Below are 22,973 nucleotides of genomic sequence, written 5' to 3'. Positions count from 1 at the left end.
CATCAAGGATATTGGCCTGTAGTTTTCTTTTTTGTTGTATCCTTGTTTGGTTTTGGTATCAGGGTAATGCTGGCCTTGTAGAATGATTTTGTAAGATTTCTCTCTTCAATTTTTTGAATAGTGTGAAAAGAATTAGTATTATTTAAATGTTTGGTAGAATTCAGCCATGAAGCCATCAAGTCCTGGGCTTTTCTTTGATGGGAGACTTTTTGTGACTGATTCAATCTCACTCTTTATTGGTCAGTTCAGGTTTTCTATGTCTTCATGGTTCAGTTTTGATAGCTTGTGTATGTCTAGGAATTTAGCCATTTCCTCTAGGCTTTCCAATTTGTTGGCATACAGTTGTTTATAATAGTCTCTTACAACACTTTGTTTATGGTATTAGTTATAATGTCTCCTTTTTCATCTCTGATTTGAGTCTTTTTTTTTTTTTTTTTAGTCTACTATAGGTTTGCTGATTTCATTTACCTTTTCTAAAAAATAATCTTTGGTTTTGTTGATCTTTTGTATCTTTTTTAGTCACTTTATTTCCATTCTTCTGGTCTTTATTATTTTCTTTGTTCTGCTAATTTTGGGTTTAGTTTATTATTTTCTAGTTCCTTTACATCAGGTTGTTTGAGATCTCTCTACCCTTTTTTTTTTTTGAGGCAGAGTTTCTCTCTGATCCCCAGACTGGAGTGCAGTGGCACGATCTTGATTCACTGCAACCTCTGCCTCCCGGGTTCAAGTGATTTTTATGCCTCAGCCTCCCGAATACCTGGGATTACAGGCGCCCACCACCACACCCGGCTAATTTGTGGTAGAGACGGGGTTTCACTGTGTTGGCCTCACCTCCTCACCTCAGGTGATCCTCCCACCTCCGCTTCTGAAAGTTCTTGGGTGTGAGCCACCCGCCTGGCCTGATTGTGAATTTTTTCTTTTTTTAATTTGTTGAGACTTGTTTTGTGGCCTAATACATGGTCCATCATGGAGAATGTTCCGTGTGCTGATGAGAAAAATGTGTATTCTGTGGCTGTTGGAGGGAATGTTCTGTAAATGTGTGTTAGGTCCATTTGGCCTAGAGTGCAGTTTAAATCCTATGTTTCTTTGTTGATTTTCTGTGTGGATGATCTGTCCATTGCTGAAAGTGGGATGTAGCATTCCCTGCTATTATTGTATTGCAGTCTATGTCTCCCTTTAGGTCTAATAATACTTGCTTTATATTGTGTGCACCAGTGTTGGGTGCATAGATATCTAAAATCATTACATCCTCCTGCTGAATTGACCCCTTTGACCTTTGTTTCTTTTTACAGTTTTTGACCTAAAGTCTACTTTATCAAAATATAGCTACTCCTGTTCTCTTTTTGGTTTTAATTTGCATGTAATACCATTTCTCATGCCTTCACTTTCAGTCTTAGTGTGTCCTTACAGGTGAAGTGAGTGTCTTGTAGGCAACATAGAGTTGGATTTTGTTTTTTGTTTTTTCATCCATTCAGCCGCTGTATCTTTTCACTGAAGTATTTAATCTGTTTATATTCAAGGGTATCATTGATAGATAAGGACTTACACCTGCCATTTTGTTAATTATTTTCTGTTTGCTTTGCATATTCTTTATTCCTTTCTTTCTCTCTTATTGTTTACCTTTGTGGTTTGGTGATTTTCTATAGTGAGAAGCTTTGATTTCTCTTATTTGTGTGTCTGCTGTAGTTACTTTTTTTCTTCGTGGTTACTATGAGGCTTACACTAAACATCTTATAGTTGCAATAGAGTGTTTTAAGCTGATAACAACTTAATGTTTGTCTCATAAAATATTTTTGACTTTTGCCCTCCCCCAAACTTATACTTCTGTTGCTTAATTTACATCTTTTTATATTGTGTGATCCTTAACAACTTGTAGCTGTAGTTACCATTAACCATTTTTTACCTTTAACCTTCATAATGAGGATTTGAAAGATTATATTCCACAGTTATAGCAATGGAGTTTTCTGAATTTGGTAATTAATTTACCTCTGTCGGTGAGATTAGATTATCATATGTTTTCATGATAGTAATGATACTTTTGCTTCCAGTCGAAGCAACTCCCTTAAGCATTTCTTGTAAGGCCAGTCTATTGGTAATAAATTCTTGCAGCTTTTGCTTGTCTGGGAAAGACTCCATTTTTCTTTCATTTCTGAAAGATAACTTTGCTAGTAGTTGTTATCTTTCAGCACTTTGAATATATTATCCCATTCTCTACAAGCCATTCTTTCTTGGCATGAACAGGTTTTCTGAGAAATCTGTTGATAGGAACCTGCCGGATTCCCTTACATGTGACTTGATCCTTTTCTCTTGCTGCTTTTAGAATTCTCTATGTCTGACTTTTGATGGCTTTATTATAATGTACCTTGGAGAGAGGACCTCTTTGCATTGAATGGATTTAGCATGCTGTGAGTTTCGTGGATCTGGATACCAATATTAAAATTATGTAACTATGACTAATAGTTGAGTGTGGTCCTAGTATGGTTTGCCCTCAAATAGGTAAAAGTCCATGAGATTTTATTAAGATTATTATATTCAACTATATATTGATGTACATAAATATTAAATGCTTTATTATAAAATTTTGAAATTAAAATAAGCGTAATTACAAGCTACAGTATGGCAAAATGCCTTTTTCTTTTTCACTCATCTTTTAGCATCATTGGGTTTTCTTAACTTGAATATATGATTTTAATTCATAAATTTCTTTTATTTAAGGAAAATAAATTTTTAGTGTTTGTTTTTTATTTATCTTCCCTACCTAGAAACGATGGAAAGAACTTTCTAAGGAAGACTTATCTCCTGCCTTTGATCATTCACCAAACAAAATAATGACTGAAAAATACAATGGGAACAGAATAGGTCTAGAAGAAGAAAAACTGACAGGTGACCGATGTACAGGACTTTCCTCTAAAATGCAAGATACAATGGAGGAGAACAGTGAGAGGTAAGCTTTCTATAACTACATGCTGAAAGATGAGGCTTTTTGATTTTAAAAATAAATTTTATGGGACCAGGTGCCATGGGATTTCAGGTATGTAATTTTTTTTTTTTTTTTTTTGAGACGGAGTCTTTCTCTGTCGCCCAGGCTGGGGTGCAGTGGCCGGATCTCAGCTCACTGCAAGCTCCGCCTCCCAGGTTTACGCCATTCTCCTGCCTCAGCCTCCCGAGTAGCTGGGACTACAGGCGCCCGCCACCTCGCCCGGCTAGTTTTTTGCATTTTTTAGTAGAGACGGGGTTTCACCGTGTTAGCCAGGATGGTCTCGATCTCCTGAGCTCGTGATCCGCCCGTCTCGGCCTCCCAAAGTGCTGGGATTACAGGCTTGAGCCACCGCGCCCAGCCCAGGTATGTAATTTTTATATTAGGAAAACACAATCACGCCTGTAATCCCAACACTTTGGGAGGCTGAGGCGGGAAGATCACTTGAGTCTAGGAGTTTGAGACCACCTGGGCAGCATAGTGAGACCTTATCTCTACAGAAAATAAACAAAATTATCCAGGTGTGGTGATGCGAGCCTGTGGTCCCAGCCACTCTGGAGACTGAAGTGGGAGGATTGATTGAGCCGGGGAGGTCGAGGCTGCAGTGAGCTGAGATACTACCACTGCACTCCCACCTGGGTGACAAAGCAAGACCCTCTCATAAATAATAATAAATAATTATGTGGATATGATTGATATATGATATGAAATAATATAGGCCCTTTTTTTATTGAATTAATATAACCTTTTTTTTTTTTCTCTGTCACACAGGCTGGAGTGCAGTGGCACAACCTTAGCTCACTGCTCCACCTCCTGGGTTCAAGCGATTCTCCTGCCTCAGCCTCCCATGTAGCTGGGATTACAGGCACCCACCACCACACCCAGCTAATTTTTGTATTTTTAGTAGAGAGAGGGTTTTGCCATGTTAACAAGGCTGGTCTTGAACTCCTGACCTCAGGTGATCCACCCGCCTCAGCCTCCCAAGGTGCTGGGATTACAGGCGTGAGCCACTGTGCCCGGCCAAAGAGCCACTGTGCCCGGCCAAATACATACAACCTTTGTTTCTTACCTGAGGGTATTTGATGACAAAGATGTTCTCAAGGAGCTTTCAGCCAATACTTATAAATAGAAACCAATTCAAAAATCCTTTGAAACAATCATGATTGAGTGTAAAAGTTAATATAATTAGGTGCTAAAATATATGCTATGGTACAGAAAGTAAGTAATATGAATATCTGCCATTTGTACTATAGTTACAACATAACTGATAATATGCCTTTAATAAAACATTTAAACATGTAAGCTTAATTCCATTACTAGAGGAAGAAAAAGGCGTTTTTTAAAAAATCCGTATGAATGTGGCATCTATTCAGAATTTTAAATTACAACTACATTTCTAAGACTGTCTGTCACAGATTAGGAAGCTGTTAACCTGGTATAAGTCACATAGCAAAGTGAATGAGCTTTTTCTTTGCTCTGTCCTGCATCTCTGAATACCTTTTCTTCTTCTCTTTTTGCCAAATGTACTTCTTGTTGTGGGGAATTTTATCTTGTGGTTATATTTGTTAGATTGGAATGAAAATAGTCAAGGTCTGCCATACATTATAGCTTCACTGCTCTATTTTCCTAATATAAAAATTAAACACCTGAAATTTTATCAGTGCTAATAACATATTCCAATACATAATACATGTATTATTATAGATTACAGTGGAAGAGTTTTCTATGATTTAGCAATGTTATTCCTAATTTTTGGCTTCAGTAGTTTTAGACTGCAAAAGAAAGAATGATGTTTTGTGGTTCCCTTTTTCATCTTAAATAGAATACCTTTAAATCAGGAAATAATAGTTCTAAATTACCTTAGATTTTTCAATAATAAGGCTTTTAGATTGCTAGTGTTATTGCTTTTTTCCCCCTTTTATCTAGTACTATCTGCAGAATTAAATGAAAAACAAGCTTGGTGACTGAAATGGCGTTCTTAGTATTTCAGAAGTGTTGAGTTTTAATCTACAAAGATTCAGACCAACCATGTTAATCCCAGTGAGTTAAATCACTCATCCAAGGTTGTGAATACAGAGGAGACTAGAAAAACCACTCAGGAGTTATAGAGTGATTGCAAAAGGCTGTTTTATGGGGTCTGTGTGTGTTTATGTGCCTGTACATGTTTTCACATGTGGTGGCGGTGTTTTCTTCTTTCCCTTTTTTCCTTTCCTGTCTGATAAATGAGACTGGTGCGTGTTTGAAAGCAGAGAGAGAGTCCCAACAGAAAAGTAAGCGGAGAAGGCTGATTGCAAAAACAAGGTTACAGAAATAAAAAAGAAGAGGCCGGGCGTGGTGGCTCACGCCTGTAATCTCAGTGCTTTGGGAGGCCAAGGCAGGCAGATCACTTGAGGTCAGGAGTTCGAGACCAGCCTGGCCAACATGGTGAAACCCCATCTCTGCTGAAAATACAAAAATTAGCCAGGCATGTTGGCACACACCTGTTGTCCCAGCTACTTGGGAGGCTGAGGTGGAAGAATTGCTTTAACCCAGGAGGTTGCAGTGAGCCAAGATCATACCACTATACTCCAGACTGGGCAACAGAGCAAGACTCTATCTCAAAAAAAGAAAAAAAGAAATGTAAAAGAAGAGCATAGGATCAGGGGCGTGAAATAAAGGTTACTCTGAACAGTTTTAATTTTTAATCAGTCCCAGTATTTTTAATACCTATAGATAGCTTTGCATTAAAGATCCTAATAAGTCTTATCGAAAGAATTTCAACTTTTTTTTTTTTTTTCCTACAAGATGGAGTCTCGCTCTGTCACACAGGTTGTTGGAGTGCAGTGGCGCAATCTTGGCTCACTGCAACCTCCGCCTCCTGTATTCTAGCAGTTCTCCTGCCTTAGCCTCCCAAGTCACTGGGATTACAAGCCCCCGCCACCACACCCAGCTAATTTTTGTATTTTTAGTAGAGACAGGGTTTCACCGTGTTGGCCAGGTGAAACCTCCTGACCTTGTGATCCTCCCACCTCAGCCTCCCAAAGTGCTGGGATTACAGATGGGAGCCACCACCATGCCGGGCCAGAATTTCAACTTTCAAAAGAAACAGAACACAGTACTTTCTTGTATTCATTTTCATTGTTGAATATCCTCCAAAGCAGTGTTTTTCAAATTGAAGGTCAAATCACATAGTTGTGAAGTTTATTGGATTATAAACATTTTTTTTTTTTTTTTTTGAGACGGAGTCTCGCTCTGTCGCCCAGGCTGGAGTGCAGTGGCCGGATCTCAGCTCACTGCAAGCCCCACCTTCCGGGTTTACGCCATTCTCCTGCCTCAGCCTCCCGGGTAGCTGGGACTACAGGCGCCCGCCACCTCGCCTGGCTAGTTTTTTGTATTTTTTAGTAGAGACGGGGTTTCACCCTGTTAGCCAGGATGGTCTCGATCTCCTGACCTCGTGATTCACCCGTCTCGGCCTCCCAAAGTGCTGGGTTACAGGCTTGAGCCACCGCGTCCGGCCAGATTATAAACATTTTTTAAAATTATCAGCATATCAAAAATAATAACATGAATTTAACAGATGCTGGCAAGGTTGTGGAGAAAAAGGAAAGCTTAAACGCTGTTGGTGGGAGTGTCAATTAGTTCAACTATTGTGGAAGACAGTGTGGTGATTCCTCAAAGACCTAAAACCAGAGATACCATTCAACCCAGCAATCCCATTACTGGTCTACACCCAAAAGAATATAAATCATTGTACTATAAAGACACATGCACGCGTATGTTGATTGCAGCACTGTTCACCATAGCAAAGTCCTGGAATCAATCTAAATGCCCATCAATGATAGATTGCATAAAGAAAATGTGGTACATATACAGCATGGAATGCTGTGCAGCCATAATAAAGAACGAGATCATGTCCTTTGTAGGGGCTTCGATGGAGCTGGAGGCCATTATCCTTAGCAAACTAATGCAGGAACAGAAAACCAAATACCACATGTTCTTACAAGTGAGAGCTAAATGATGAGAACACATGGACACATAGAGGGGAACAACACACACTGGAGCCTGTCGGAGGGTGGAGGGTGGGAGGAGGGGGACAATCAGGAAGAGTGACTAATGGGTACTAGGCTTAATGCCTGGGGGATAATAATCTGTACAACAAACCTCCACAACACAAGTTTCAAGCTTATGTAACAAGCCTGCATGTGTACATAACTGAACTTAAAAAAGAATTTTAACCTGTTTTTATACATGTGTGTGTGATGTATAGATTCTATATATTGGCATGCACACTGTGCACATATGTGTGTGTGAGGGTACTCTGTTGTGTGTGTGAGGGTATTTACATGCACACTGTGTACATATGTAAGTGTGTGTGAGGGTATTTACATGCACACTGTGTACATATGTGTGTGTGAGGGTACTCTGTTGTGTGTGTGAGGGTGCTCTGGTGTGTGTGTGAGGGTACTCTGTTGTGTGTGTGAGGGTGCTCTGTTGTGTGTGTGAGGGTGCTCTGTTGTGTGAGGGTGCTCTGTGTGTGAGGGTGCTCTGTTGTGTGTGTGTGAGGGTGCTCTGTTGTGTGTGAGGGTGCTCTGTTGTGTGTGTGTGAGGGTGCTCTGTTGTGTGTGTGAGGGTGCTCTGTTGTGTGTGTGTGAGGGTGCTCTGTGTGAGAGGGTGCTCTGTTGTGTGTGAGGGCGCTCTGTTGTGTGTGTGAGGGCGCTCTGTTGTATGTGTGAGGGCGCTCTGTTGTGTGTGTGTGAGGGCGCTCTGTTGTGTGTGTGAGGGCGCTCTGTTGTGTGTGTGTGAGGGCGCTCTGTGTGAGGGCGCTCTGTTGTGTGTGTCAGGGCGCTCTGTTGTGTGTGTGTGAGGGCGCTCTGTTGTGTGAGGTTGCTCTGTTGTGTGTGTGAGGGCGCTCTGTTGTGTGTGTGAGGGCGCTCTGTTGTGTGTGTGTGAGGGCGCTCTGTTGTGTGAGGGCGCTCTGTTGTGTGTGTGTGAGGGCGCTCTGTTGTGTGTGTGTGAGGGCGCTCTGTTGTGTGTGTGAGGGCGCTCTGTTGTGTGTGTGTGAGGGCGCTCTGTTGTGTGTGTGAGGGTGCTCTGTTGTGTGTGAGGGCGCTCTGTGTGTGTGAGGACGATCTGTTGTGTGTGTGTGTGAGGGCGCTCTGTTGTGTGTGTGTGAGGGTGCTCTGTTGTGTGTGTGAGGGTGCTCTGTAGTGTGTGTGTGAGGGCGCTCTGTTGTGTGTGTGTGAGGGTGCTCTGTTGTGTGAGGGCGCTCTGTTGTGTGTGTGTGAGGGTGCTCTGTTGTGTGTGTGAGGGCGCTCTGTTGTGTGTGTGAGGGCGCTCTGTTGTGTGTGTGAGGGCGCTTGTGTGTGTGAGGGCGCTCTGTTTGAGGGCGCTCTGTTGTGTGTGTCAGGGCGCTCTGTTGTGTGTGTGTGAGGGCGCTCTGTTGTGTGAGGTTGCTCTGTTGTGTGTGTGAGGGCGCTCTGTTGTGTGTGTGAGGGCGCTCTGTTGTGTGTGTGTGAGGGCGCTCTGTTGTGTGTGTGTGAGGGCGCTCTGTTGTGTGTGTGTGAGGGCGCTCTGTTGTGTGTGTGAGGGCGCTCTGTTGTGTGTGAGGGCTCTCTGTTGTGTGTGTGTGTGTGAGGACGCTCTGTTGTGTGTGTGTGTGAGGGCGCTCGTGTGTGTGTGAGGGTGCTCTGTGGTGTGTGTGAGGGTGCTCTGTAGTGTGTGTGTGAGGGCGCTCTGTTGTGTGTGTGTGAGGGTGCTCTGTTGTGTGAGGGCGCTCTGTTGTGTGTGTGTGAGGGCGCTCTGTGTGTGTGTGAGGGCGCTCTGTTGTGTGTGTGAGGGCGCTCTGTTGTGTGTGTGTGAGGGCGCTCTGTTGTGTGTGTGAGGGCGCTCTGTGTGTCAGGGCGCTCTGTTGTGTGTGTGTGAGGGCGCTCTGTTGTGTGTGTGTGAGGGCGCTCTGTTCTGTGTGTGAGGGCGCTCTGTTTGTGTGAGGGCGCTCTGTTGTGTGTGTGTGAGGGCGCTCTGTGTGTGAGGGCGCTCTGTAGTGTGTGTGAGGGTGCTCTGTAGTGTGTGTGAGGGTGCTCTGTAGTGTGTGTGTGAGGGCGCTCTGTTGTGTGTGTGTGAGGGCGCTCTGTTGTGTGTGTGAGGGCGCTCTGTTGTGTGTGTGTGAGGGCGCTCTGTTGTGTGTGTGAGGGCGCTCTGTTGTGTGTGTGTGAGGGCGCTCTGTGTGTGAGGGCGCTCTGTTGTGTGTGTGAGGGCGCTCTGTTTGTGTGTGAGGGCGCTCTGTTGTGTGTGTGTGAGGGCGCTCTGTTGTGTGTGTGAGGGTGCTCTGTTGTGATGCTGTTTCTTACTGTAAGTTGCAGTCTGAGGCTGAAAACCAGTATTCTCAATTACAGTCCAACCGGAAACCCGGTTCACTGAGAGTGAGAAACAACTTGGACATGTGAAAAGTCTGGGGCAGGCAGAGTGGCTCATGCCCGTAATCCCAGCACTCGGGAGGCTGAGGCGGGTGGATCACTCGAGCCTAGCAGTTCAAGACGAGCCTGCGCAACATGGCAAACCGTGTCTCTACAAAAAATACAAAAATTAGCCAGATGTGGTGGTACATGCTCAAGGGAGGCTGAGGTGGGAGGATTGCTTGAGCCCAAGAGGTTGAGGCTGCAGGGAGCCGTGATCACACCACATGATCTTCCATGGGCAAGGGTCCACGGGAGGCATTCCCATTGATTAATGGCCTCAGTTGCATAAATATATGGGAAAACCTGGGCAGGTCCCACTTGGCAAGTCATTACACAGACTAATTTCTTTAGGCCCCACTAGGGAAGAAAAGATTTTATCACAAATTGAGAGTAGTCTGTCATTCTCTGGAATTGTGTTCTTAAATTAGATAAAGGCATGCCGTGGTATTTGTCTCTAGTCCATTCCTGAATCATGTAGTGCACGTTTGGAAAACAAAAACCTCCGTTCCATTCTTTTAAATGAGAAAAATAGTATGTTCTCAGCCCAACCAGAAAGCATAATCAGTTCCCCCAAATATAGTACAAAACCTTTTAAACTCCTATATAGCATTAAAGCACTAATTATGTAATTATATAACACTTAATGGACTCATTATTGGGCCTATATGGTAAATGACAAAATACTAGATACAAATTATAATTGCTTTTTATACCGCAATGAAAATAAAAAATGAAATAATATGTTAAAGAATATATCTAAATTGGAAGCTTGTTAACGATACCCCTAGGCTCCTGGCAAAAGCTAATAAAGGGCCCCTGGGAGGCTAACCCCCCCCTCTGTTTTTACACATATTTTGCCTACACTTGAACACAAATGTTTTTCACTAGCAGGTACATGCATATTTGTGAGAGTGAATTTTCAATTCAGAGAGTCAATTCTGAGTAAGAATTTTTGCAAGTCATTATAGCAAATATTCAGATGGAGTTCCGACAGCCAGGGACACCTGTGTATATAATAACAAAAAGTGAAAAAGACATGAGAAAGCACCATAAGATGAACAAAAATAGCAAAATACAGTCCGTCCTCAAGTTGCGGAATATGTTATGAAGATAAAACAAGTACCCAAGTTAGCACATTATTAGTAAATTATAAATTACTTCAAATTAAATGCTGTAAGAATAGAAGGGCTAGAGGGGGTGGAGCAAGGATAATTGAGTATAATTGAAATGAGAGGACAGGAGAGAAGGGAAGGTTTCTATTTTAGTGGGGAACAAATTGGGAGAACAGCAAAAAATGGCAAGAACAAAGTTCTGCATAGCAGGAGAATATTGGCAAGCACTTGCGTGGACATGTGTTCTCAGTTCTCTTGGGTATGTATCTAGGAGTGGAATTGCTGGGTCATATGGTAACTCTATGTTTAACTTTTTGAGGAGCTGTCAAGAGCTGTTTTCTATGGCAGCTGAACCATTTTACATCCCACTAACAATCTCTTGGGGAGAGAAGGTTCCAGTACACCAAAGAAGTGTAACATTGATTAAAGTATTCTAATACATAGTTCAATTCAGATTTCTCTTGTCTGAAAGGTTCACCATATAGCTTTTTAAATAAACAGTTTTATGGAAAGATAATTTATATACCATAAAGTTTACTCCTTTAAAGTATACAATTCAATGAATTTTAATACATTTACCAAATTGTGTAGCTGGCACCACGATCTAATTTGAGAACATTGTCCTGATCCCAACTTCTGTAGCTGTTTAAAAAATATTTCAAGATTAATCAAAGATTGATACTGTATTTAGTTGATGTGAGTCTTTGGTCTCCTGTAATCTGGAACTGTTCCCTACCTTTTTCTTCCTTCCTTGACATTTGTATTTTTGAAGCTTCTAGGCCAGTTATCTTTTAGAATGCCTCATACAATGCATTTCTTTAATCATTATTTATCATAGTTAAATTCAGGTTAAACATCTTGACCAGGAAAAAAGTAGTCTCAATGTAGGAGACATTGAAGAGGGATTTGAGATTTGTAAGCACTATTGTGCACTAGGCCCTGTAACCAAAAAAAAAAAAAAGTTTTAAATCAAGCTGCATGTCTAGGAGTATGCTCTAGAAAAATTACCATGGCAATAATATTTAATTTGAGGGCAGGGAAGCTAGTTAGGCCTTTGCTGTAATACAGAAAAGTGAAAAGAGGGGATGGAAGAAATAGTGACCTACATGTTGCCATTGGCTGTTTTTGTGTGTGTACATGTGCGTGTGTGTGTGTGTGTGTGTGTTTTGAGATGGAGTCTCGCTCTGTCGCCCAGGCTGGAGTGCAGTGGCCGGATCTCAGCTCACTGCAAGCTCCGCCTCCCGGGTTTACGCCATTCTCCTGCCTCAGCCTCCCGAGTTGGGACTACAGGCGCCCGCCACCTCCCCCTGCTAGTTTTTTGTATTTTTTAGTAGAGACGGGGTTTCACCGTGTTAGCCAGGATGGTCTCGATCTCCTGACCTCGTGATCCGCCCGTCTCGGCCTCCCAAAGTGCTGGGATTACAGGCTTGAGCCACCGCGCCCAGCCTTGTGTGTGTTTTTATAGAGGCAAGATCTTGCTGTATTGCACAAGCTGGACTTGAATTCCTGGGCTTAAGCCATCTTCCTGAGTAGCTGGGTGGCATTATTATTTATATAGAACAGGACTAAGTATCTTGGGAGTCAAGAGACCTTCCATTGAAACAAAATTTCTGAGACCAGATGCGGTGGTTCATGCCTGTAATCCCAGCACTTTGGGAGGCTGAGGTGGGCGGATCACTTGAGATCAGGAGTTCGAGACCAGCCTGGCCAACATGGTGAAACCTCATCTCTACTAAAAATACAAAAAAAAAATTAGCAAGGCGTAGTGGTGCACGTCTGTAATCCCAATTACTTGGGAGGCTGAGGCAGGAGAATTGCTTGAACCCGGAAGGCAGAGGTTGCAGTGAGCCAAGATCATGCCACTGTACTCCAGCCTGGGCAACAGAGCAAGACTCCATCCCCCGCCCAATCCCACCACCCCCCCCAAAAAAAAAATTCTGTATCAACTATGAAAATGGGAGCTAGAAATGTGTATGGTCAAAGAAAAGAATAGGTGCTCCCACAACAGAACATTCATGGAAATATTAAATAGATAGCTTTTGTAAGAGCCTTAACCATCAAACATGACCAGGAAAGGGGATGAGATGCAGGCAGTACCCCCTTGTGTTCCCACTCCTGCTTCTGCTGACTAGTTAACAAAGAAGGAAAGAAAACTAACAGTCATCATTTCACGTTTCCAGGAAGTTCCTTGCTTATTTTCAGGTCCCACTAAAAGCAGTTATCAATATAAAACTGTACCAGGAATGGTTGTCAAGGTACATCTCTGAATCATTTAAGAATATTGAGGCTTTTCTTGGCCGGGCACTGTGGCTCACTAATCTCAGCACTTTGGGAGGCCAAGGCGGGTGAATTCCTTGAGGTCAGGAGTTCGACCAGCCTGGCCAACATCGTAAAACCGTGTCTCTACTAGAAATACAAAAAATTAGCTGGGCATGGTGGTGCACGCCTGCAATCCCAGTTACTCAGGAGGCTGAGGCACGAGAATCACTTGAGCGTGGGAGGCGGAGGTTGCAGTGAACCAAGATTGCACCACTGCACTCCAGGCTGGGTGACAGAGCAAGACGCTATCTCAAAAAAATACATATATATATATATATATATATATATATATATATATATAGAAGCTTTTCCCCTCATTATTCCAGTGTTCAAGTAGGGTGAAAACTATGTGGGTATGGATGGTTTTATTTGCGCCCAGGTCCTCTGTGTTAGAGTACTCAAGTCCTGCTCTGTGTGCACTTCCTTTTACTTGTTTTTATTTCTTCATAGTGCTCTACGGAAACGTATTCGAGAGGACAGGAAGGCCACCACAGCTCAGAAGGTGCAGCAGATGAAACAGAGGCTAAATGAGAATGAACGAAAAAGAAAAAGGTGGTTATATTGGCAACCTATTCTCACTAAGATGGGGTTTGTGTCAGTCATTTTGGTTGGCGCTTTTGTTGGCTGGACACTGTTTTTTCAGCAAAATGCCCTATAAACAATTAATTTTGCCCAGCAAGCTTCTGCACTAGTAGCTGACAGTGCTACGTTAATCATAGGGGTTTGTCTGCAGCAAACGCCTCATATCCCAAAACGGTGCAGTAGAATAGACATCAACCAGATAAGTGATATTTACAGTCACAAGCTCAACATCTCAGGACTCTTCACTGCAGGTCCCTCTGAAACCCAAACTGTAAATGGCTGTCTAAAATAAAGACATTCATGTTTGTTAAAAACTGGTAAATTTTGCAACTGTATTCATACATGTCAAACACAGTATTTCACCTGACCAACATTGAGAAATCCTTTATCACAGGATTTGTTTTTGGAGGCTATCTGGATTTTAACCTGCACTTGATATAAGCAATAAATATTGTGGTTTTATCTACGTTATTAATGGAAAGAAAATGACATTTAAATAATGTGTGTAATGTATAATGTACTGTTGACATGGGCAGCAACACTTTATATTCTTAAACATTTCAGGGTAAATATATTTTATAAATATCTATTTAATCTTTTGTAGTTAACTGTACTTTTTAAGAGCTCAATTTGAAAAATCTGTTACATAAAAAAAATAAATTGTGTGTTGATTGAATTGTACTGGATACATTTTCCATTTTTCTAAAGAGAAGTTTGATACGAGGAGTTAGAAGTCGGAATAAGCAATTTCTACTATACATTGCATTTCTTTTATGTTTTACAGTTTTCCCCATTTTAAAAAGAAAAGCAAACAAAGAAACAAAAGTTTTTCCTAAAAATATCTTTGAAGGAAAATTCTCCTTACTGGGATAGTCAGGTAACAGTTGGTCAAGACTTTTGTAAAGAAATTGATTTCTGTAAATCCCGTTATTAATATGTTCATTTTTCATGAAAATTTCAATGTAGTTGGGGTAAATTATGATTTAGGAAGCAAAAGTAAGAAGCAGCATTTTATCATTCATGATTTCAGTTTACTAGACTGAAGTTTTGACGTAAACATTTTTCAGGTTCTTTCTACTTCAATAAATAGTATGATGATATGCAAACCTTACATTGTCATTTTAACTTCTTAGTATTTTTTTAAAGCATACTGTTTAATGAATTTAACTGCTCATTTGAGTGCTAGCTTTCTTCAGATTTCAACATTCCATTCAGTGTTTAACTTTTTTGTCTTAAACTTGAAATTGTTGTAAATTTAATTGCTAGGAGGCATGGATAGCAAACATTATTATGGATAGCATACCTTATTTCAGTGGTTTTCAAACTATGCTCATTGGATATCCAGGTGGGTCATCAAGTTACTTTCAACCACAGCTTCTCTGCCTTGTCTCTTTATGTGCCACATAAGGTGCCCGCATAAGGCTTAAGTATTTTAAAGGGGGGGCAGTTACCATTTAAAAACAGTTCGGTCAGGCGCGGTGGCTCACGCCTGTAATCCCAGCACTTTGGGAGGCCGAGGCGGGCGGATCACCTGAGGTCAGGAATTCAGGACCAGCCTGGCTAACGTGGTGAAACACCGTCTCTACTAAAAATGCAAAAATTAGCCGGGCGAGGTGGTGGGCGCCTGTAGTCCCAGCTACTCAGGAGGCTGAGGTATTAGAATTGCTTGAACCCAGGAGACGGAGGTTGCAGTGAGCCGAGATCGCACCACTGCACTCCAGCCTGGGCGACAGAGCGAGACTCCATCTCAAACAAACAAAAAACAGTTTGTGGCCGGGCGCGGTGGCTCACGCCTGTAATCCCCGCACTTCGGGAGGCCAAGGCGGGCGGATCACGAGGTCAGGAGATTGAGACCATCCTGGCCAACATGGTGAAACCCTGTCTCTACTAAAAATAGAAAAATTAGCTGGGCGTGGTGGCACATGCCTGTAGTCCCAGCTCCTTGGGAGGCTAAGGCAGGAGAATCGCTTAAACCCGGAAGGTAGAGGTGGCAGTGAGCCGAGATTGCACCACTGCACTCCAGCCTGGTGACAGAGCAAGACTTTGTCTCAAAAAAAAAAAAAAAAAAAAAAAAAAGTTTGAAAACCATTGGTATAGATAGATATTTTGAATTGATTTGCATAGTCTCCTTGAATGTGTTAAATTATGTTGAAAGTATGAAAGCAGGATGTAGGTGGTACTATATATTAAATAAGATTTATATAACATGTGCCTGTGTCCTGATTCAGTATTACTGTGTCCTGTAACCTTGAAATGGAGAGGAGGTAAGAGGGACATTTTTTTTATGTCTGTCTGCATTAAACATGTGTTGAGGCATCCAAAACCCTTCACATTTCAGGTTTTTATTGGTTTAAAACCTCTTTCCAGTTTGTACTGGTTTGTCTTTGCGAAATACAGTATGTTACTCTGCAAGTGAAATATAAGTAGACCTTATGACATTTCCAGTTGAAACTAGGCTTGTTTTCGGTACACAGGTGAAGACTTGAGGAAGCCGGTGCCAGGGAGGACGTGCCTCACCCCTCTGCTGGCTGAATGTGCTTCATCCGCTTACGCTTTGCTTTCTGTATGCTTTCTGTCCTTCTGGGTGGTGTCGCGTATATTTTTAAAACCACATTCAGTGTGATGAACCCTTGTTGGTACACTTCTAAGGTTAGTCATCTTTCCTTCTCCGAGCAGATCCTTGAGAAGGGCATTGACAGTGGATGCGTTAGTGTTCAGTTTTTACCAGTAATATATATTTTTTGGTGGATGTCATGAAAACACATGACATCGTGTTGTGCCCATGGTCATTATCCTGACTTTTTATTCGGTGAGGTGTGCTGGTCAGAGACAGACGTGGCTGCCTTCTCTGGTAACAGCCAGAGAAAAAAGTTAGCAATTCTAGATGGGTTCTACAGCTTTAAAAAAACTTGTTGTATCCTTAGGTCCTCATGATATTAAGTATTTTCTAATTTTAACAGATTTTAAGAGTCAGATATATACTTTGACTTGAATGAGGTAGTGTTGCTTTTTGAATAGGTTAAGGAAGAAAACAGTTTTAAAAAACAGGGTTTTTTTTTATTTTCAGGAGTTTTTAATTCGTATCTGGCTCATTTCCACTCATACCTATTTCTGCGAATAGATTGACAGCAACCTTTGTTTTAATGCCGTGTTCTCTGGCTACACCAAGAAGTTATATATTCCTTTCCAATGTTAGACAAGTATTTATTTTATGTTAGCCTATGACTGACTTTTATCTATGCTTGCACATATATAGAATGTAAAAATATAATTCTCCATGTTTAATGTATCCATATAAAAATGAAAATACTCATTTTCTGCATTCTTAAAGAGTTAAAAAACATAACATGTAATAGTAAGTACATGGAGGACTTTAGAGCAATATAAAGGCCATTTCTTGTGTTGGAGGAGACTTTATACATTTGTCCGATTTTCTGCCTTTTGGTCCTTTCATGTTCTTAGTCCATTTCATTGTTGTTCTAATGTTTCTACCAAGAATGAACAAGAAAAGAGAAAAGGAAAAAAAATGTGTTAATCGTTTTCTTTTAATGGTATGTCAGTGGAAGGGGTTCTGATTCTACGCTAATGTGCACTTCTTGTGCCTGTCCTCTTTGTCTTAAACTAAAGGTGGTGGTATGAATCAAAAAGTGTGTATTGGTTTAAAAAGCAGTTTATGATATGAAATGGTCTTCCAGTTTTTATATCAACTGCTTTGCTTTCAACAGTCAGTTCAAAGCACCATTTATTGATGGTTTACTGTATTCCAGACACTGTATTTTTTCTTTACTTATTACTCTACTTAATCCTCAACACAATTTTATGAAGTAGGTATTGTTGTTAATCAACCTGAAAGTGGCATTTCTCCATCCTTTTATGGTGCTGTCATTGAAAAGTCTCAGATGTTGTAACATGTACTAGAATTAGATAATTCTCAAAGAAAGACTGCAACTCATTTCCCTCTGAGAAAAAATATCACTGACTAGATTACATACCTAGTTCCAGACCGGAACCTGGTGGTATTAAAAGTGTTTTGGCTGACTGTTCTATACCATAATGAGTACCTACATTCCCAAATTGCCTGCCTGGTTATTGTACAGACTTAAAAATCTAGTCTGCCTCGATTTTTACTTTTCAGATACAGATGTTTAAACATTTTCGCTGGGCACAGTAGCTCACACCTGTATTCCCTGAACTTTGGGAGGGCAAGGTGGGAGGATTGCTTAAGCCCAGGAGTTCGATCAAGATCAGCTTGGGTCTCTACTTAAAAAAAAAAAAAAGAAAAAAGAAAAAAGAAAAATTTTAGCTGAGTATGTTGGCATATGCCTGTAGTCCCAGCTACTCGAGAGGCTGAGGCAGGAGGATCGCATAAGCACAGAAGTTTGAGGCTGCAGTGAACTATGATGGAGCCATTGCACTCCAGCCTGGGCAACAGAGGAGACTTGTCTGTCTCTATGTATTTGTGTCTCTCACGCGCATGCGTGCTGTCTCTCTCTGTATATACATACACACGCACGCACATATAGAGATGTATATAAAATAGATATAAACATTTTAAAGATATATATATATATTTTAAATATAGTCTATTATAAGCCAAATGTCATTAGGCATGTAGTCCCTTTCTATGTTCAAGCACGAGTTTCAGTTCTCTAAACATTGGTTTATCTTTTTTTCTAGCAGGTGCACATGTGGGTTCTCAGTGATGTGTAGCCAGGGCATAGATTCCTCTCAGTCTGTTGTACCCCGCAGGGAGAGGTGTCTGAGGTCATCCCTTACCTGGCTGTGCTTGATGCACAGTGCATAGCAGAACTAAGTGCATAGCAGAACTAAGTGCATAGCAGAACTAAGTGCATAGCAGAACTAAGGTGCATAGCAGAAATGCCTGTTCTGCATTCCCATTTATACATCAACAGCTAATAAAGTCTCTGACTTTTAAGAGGCCCTTATTTGGCTTTAACTTATTTAGATGGTAGGGGCCTAGAATCTTATTAATAAAATTTTGAAAAATAGAAATGTGTTTTTTCACGATTTAAAAGCCACCTGTGTGGTTTACTCTGGAGTTGATCTGTTCCACTCATCCTTCTCCCCAGTTCATTTGTTTGGCTTCAATTCCACTTTCCCTTATACCCATCTTCAAAGCAGTGTCTATGGGACAGCATTACCAAGAGCCCTGACTGGGCCTGGCGTGGAACTCACTCCTGTAATCCCACCTCCCCCTAGAAGTGCAGATACACTAGAAATTACAGCTGTCTTTGTTGCAGTGAGTATGTGTAAGGGGTAACACGCCTTGGTAGAAAGCAGCTCAGGTTGTGTGGACTCCTCAATCCCTGCTCTACCGAGAGCTCCCCAGTTCCAATACTGCACACTCAGTGGCTGTGTTCTGTGTGCCTGGTCCTAATATAGCCATTATGTTGTTCATCCAGAATTAAGAATTTAAGCTTTTCACTCCTCTTTGGGGAGTATTATTTCAGTAAGAACTTCTAGGAAAATAGTATGAGTTTGGTTATTTTTCCCTCAGCAGCAGGAATTTTCTGAATATTTAGCACATTCGGTTGCTCCAAGAACAGTATTGAGCAGTGCTGCACATGTGCTTTCTCCTAAGGCTGCCTCCCCTGGCGCCTGGGTTCTGGAAAGACTCATTGTCCTTCAGGGAGGGGAGCATTTTTCCTCACTGCCATTGCTGAGCCTTTTCTCCTGCTGTGTACGGTTTAGCCCAGGATAGAGCCATAGCTGACTGTGAGGAGTGATGCATAGAAGTGTTTTACTTGGTTTGCGAGGCCTTGTCTCTAGTGGGTAACAATCTGACAAGGAAAACATTTCAAAGAGCCCTGACCGGGCCTGGCTTGGTAACTTACGCCTGTAATCCCAGTACTTCGGGAGACGGAGGCTGGAGAATCATTTGAGCCCAGGAGTTCGAGACCAGCCTGGGCAACACGGTAAAACCCCATCTCTATTTAAAAAAAAAAAAGCCCCGACCCTCTCTGGGCATTGGGAGAATGAAAAGTTCAGACTTTTGAACTCTTCCTACTTTATTTTTTAAATTTAGGATAGAAGGTGGGAATTATGCAATTTGGTGAGGATGTTACAGAAACTGCTTCAGGCCTTTCTGGTTTTGCGTTAGACAGTATGTTTTGAGGAGCTCCAGGAATCACGTAGGAATTTTTTTCTTTATACAGACCATTTTTTAAAGACACATCAAGTTCTTTATTGTGGCTCTAATTTGGCAGATTTTTCAGAGACAGGTTGCTCTTGATATATCAAATTTCTGCTATTAAAAACTTCAGTTATTTTGAGTTTGGTGAATTCAGGAGCGGGAACCTAGGTAAGTCATCTGTAGGGCATCTTTGCACCTTAAGAGAAGTTTCTGATTAGCCTCAATTCAGTTTAGTAGAATATTAGTGTGGATATCTGGTGGCACAACCTATTCTTGGTGCAGTTTGGCTTTCCGTGGCCTCAGGCGTAGAGCTGACCTGGGAGTGGACCCTCTGTCCACACCCACCCGACCCTTGCGCCTTCCCAGCATAATGCAGTGTGTGAGAGCCACCATCTCCACAGAAAGCACCACGTTTGTTTCATTTGACTTGTTTGAACCCATTTCTCTTGCCTTTGCCTTTTTAAATAAAAATAGCAAAAATTGATTCAAGTGAATCTATTAGAATTTTTTAAAGTGGAGCCCATTTTGCTTTTCAGTCTTGCAGGCAAAGTCTTTAAAACAACTAACCCTCCCAATGATTTAACCGTATTTTCTTACCTTCCTCCCTGAATAATATTCACAAATAAATAATCACGTGAATTTTTAAAAACACGGTCCTTCAGTTGTTATAAATGATAGTTCATTCTTGGTAAGTATATCTGTAACAAAATACTGGGGAAGGACATGAGGTATGGTGAACACCTACAGTTCTGCCAACCAGCTTAAATACATAATCTATATTTAACCCACATAACACCTCTTCTAGGTAGACAGCATTCTCCCTATTTTCAGATGAGAAAACTGAGTCAAAGAATAAGTAACTTGCCCAAGATTGCACAGCTAGTACATAACAGAACTGAGATTCACTCTCCAATCTGTAGACTTCCAGTAACTCCCAACCTCATACTTTTTCTGTTATGTTACACTGACTGTGTTGTTGTTGTTGTTTTGGAGACGGAGTTTGGCTCTGTCACCCAGGCTGGAGTGCAGTGGCGCAATCTCACTGCAAGCTCTGCCTCCCAGGTGCACACCATTCTCCTGCCTCAGCCTCCCAAGTAGCTGGGACCATAGGCACCCGCCACCATGCCTGGCTAATTTTTTTGTATTTTTTAGTAGAGACGGGGTTTCACCATGTTAGCCAGATGGTCTCAATCTCCTGACCTCGTGATCCGTGCGCCTCGGCCTCCCAAAGTGCTGGGATTACAGGCTTGAGCCACCGCACCCAATCGACTCTGTTTTAAATGGAATATTTAAGTGGGAAAGTAATAGACAACCACTCTTACCTGTTAAAATCCAGAGCAATTCTCTATTTTTTAAATGGAGCACATTTAAAAAACTTGGTGCACCAGTTTGAATTACCACTGCAACAGAGAAATACTAGAACATCAGAGTATTCTCTAAACCAGATCATTATTTCATTCACTTTGACTGATTGACTTTTTTTTAAAAAAAACATGGATGCATGGAAAACATATATTTTGCAGCACTCAGAATCAATAAAAATAGCTTCAAACCTGCACTTTGGTTCAGGTTCTGAAGATTCATGTAATAAACATCCATAGTAGTTTTGAACTCACAGATATCTAATGAGAATGTTTTCTTGATGACTTGACATTTCTCTGTCAGTGTTGGATAATCAAAGGAAAAAAGGACTGTTCAGAACACCAAGGTGCTTGATACAATTATGCCAACATATCCTGTGTTTAAAGGGAGTAGCCTAATTCTCAGCATTTGGGAGTTCTTGACTAAATGTGTGGGTACGATTTATATATATGTGAAGATATAATACTGACAAGTGTTTAGATTTGGAGGTTTTGTGGTACTGAGGGGAGTTGGGGGAAGAATGGAAATACCACTGACCTAAAAAGTTGAGTTTCTTGCAAAGTTTGTGAAGTGACATCAAAAACTCAACTGCCCTTACAATAGTCATTCCATCTGTCTGTTGCTTATTTGAACTCTCATTTATTTTTACTTTTTGGCATTAAAATGCAATAAATCTGTCAGTTATTTTGTCTTTTATATTAATAGTAGCTTAAGATTGGGTCACTTCATTTCAGTAGATATAATTGTTAGTATTATTCTTCAGGGCAAAAAGCATCTGTTAACAACCTGTGATTTAAAACTATAGGCCGACTTTATGTTCAAACATAATGTTGATAATATTTTTAGCAGTATTACACAGTGGAGGTCCAAATTGGATTAGACTTTTGCATTGAATTCCAAAGTATTGGTAAGTCTAGCACATACTATAAAGTCTTGCTAAATTCTTGTGGGTACATTATTTTTAAAACCTGTCTGTCTGTCAGTATCACATAGAGGTCACTTCTTGAGTAAAACAACATGACCTTAAAAATTCACATAATTCTTGAAAAAGAATATAAGTCACGACGCCTCCACATGAGGCCGCGCCACCCCACCCCCGTGTGATATCCGACACCTGAGCCATTTTACCAAGATAACAGTGGGGCACTTAGTGTGGTTGGATGCGGCATGTGGGGATGATTTTTGGTGGCCTTTTCAGTTCATTGTTAGTCCTTTTATGTTTGTGTGCATCTCTGTTCGTCTGTGTTTGGTAAATATGAATTGAATAGATGACTTCTTATTTTATGTTTTAGGCCAAGATTGACAGACACCTAATATTCATGACTTGAGAATATTCTGCAGCTATAAATTTTGAACCATTGATGTGCAAAGCAAGACCTGAAGCCCACTCCGGAAACTGAAGTGAGGCTCGCTAACCCGCTAGATTGCCTCACGGTTGTTTGTTTACAAAGTAAACTTTACATCCAGGGGATGAAGAGCACCCACCAGCAGAAGACTTTGCAGAACCTTTAATTGGATGTGTTAAGTGTTTTTAATGCGTGTATGAAATGTAGAAAGATGTACAAGAAATAAATTAGGAGAGATTACTTTGTATTGTACTGCCATTCCTACTGTATTTTTATACTTTTTGGCAGCATTAAATATTTTTGTTAAATAGTCTTATGTTGGTTTGTGTGCATTATCTTAGGACAGCTCTGCTTCTAATAATGAATATTTTCCTGTGGGTTTATAATTTCTGTAACAAGTAATTGACATATTGCCGAGGCGGGCGGATCACTTGAGGATTTGAGACCAGCCTGGCCAACATGGTGAAACCCCGTCTCTACTAAAAATAGAAAAAAAATTAGACCTGGTGGCAGGCACCTGTAATTCCAGCTACTCGGGAGGCTGAGGCAGGAGAATCACTTGAACCCAGGAGGCAGAGGTTGCAGTGAGCGAAGATCTCACCACTACATTCCACCCTGGGCAATGAGTGAAAACTCCGTCTCAAAAAAAAGGTTTTTTAGTTGCCCTTCAGTAGTCTTTCTATCCTT

The 22,973-nt window shown here is 41.3% G+C and overlaps 1 protein-coding gene across 6 annotated transcripts in view; it reads left to right on the top strand.

Moving 5' to 3' along the window:
- PTPN2 (protein tyrosine phosphatase non-receptor type 2) overlaps positions 1-22,599 on the top strand; it is a 94,892-nt gene extending 72,293 nt beyond the window's left edge. For 2 of the 6 annotated variants that reach the window (XM_030925790.1, XM_030925789.1), the window contains 3 exons: positions 2,763-2,944; positions 13,293-13,394; positions 22,233-22,599. In XM_030925790.1, coding sequence (XP_030781650.1) covers positions 2,763-2,944; positions 13,293-13,394; positions 22,233-22,254 — 306 coding nt within the window. In that variant the 3' untranslated portion in view covers positions 22,255-22,599. Of the gene's footprint in view, positions 1-2,762; positions 2,945-13,292; positions 14,101-14,208; positions 14,302-22,232 lie in introns of those variants that run through there. The other 4 variants (XM_030925788.1, XM_030925791.1, XM_030925787.1 and 1 more) reach the window with 3 other exon arrangements.
- Positions 22,600-22,973: the final 374 nt, after the last annotated feature.

Source organism: Rhinopithecus roxellana, chromosome 21, assembly GCF_007565055.1.
Source record: "Rhinopithecus roxellana isolate Shanxi Qingling chromosome 21, ASM756505v1, whole genome shotgun sequence".
In the NCBI taxonomy this organism is placed as follows: Eukaryota; Metazoa; Chordata; class Mammalia; order Primates; family Cercopithecidae; genus Rhinopithecus; species Rhinopithecus roxellana.
Note: the sequence above shows the minus strand (reverse complement) of the source record. Positions and strands in the feature narration are given on the sequence as shown.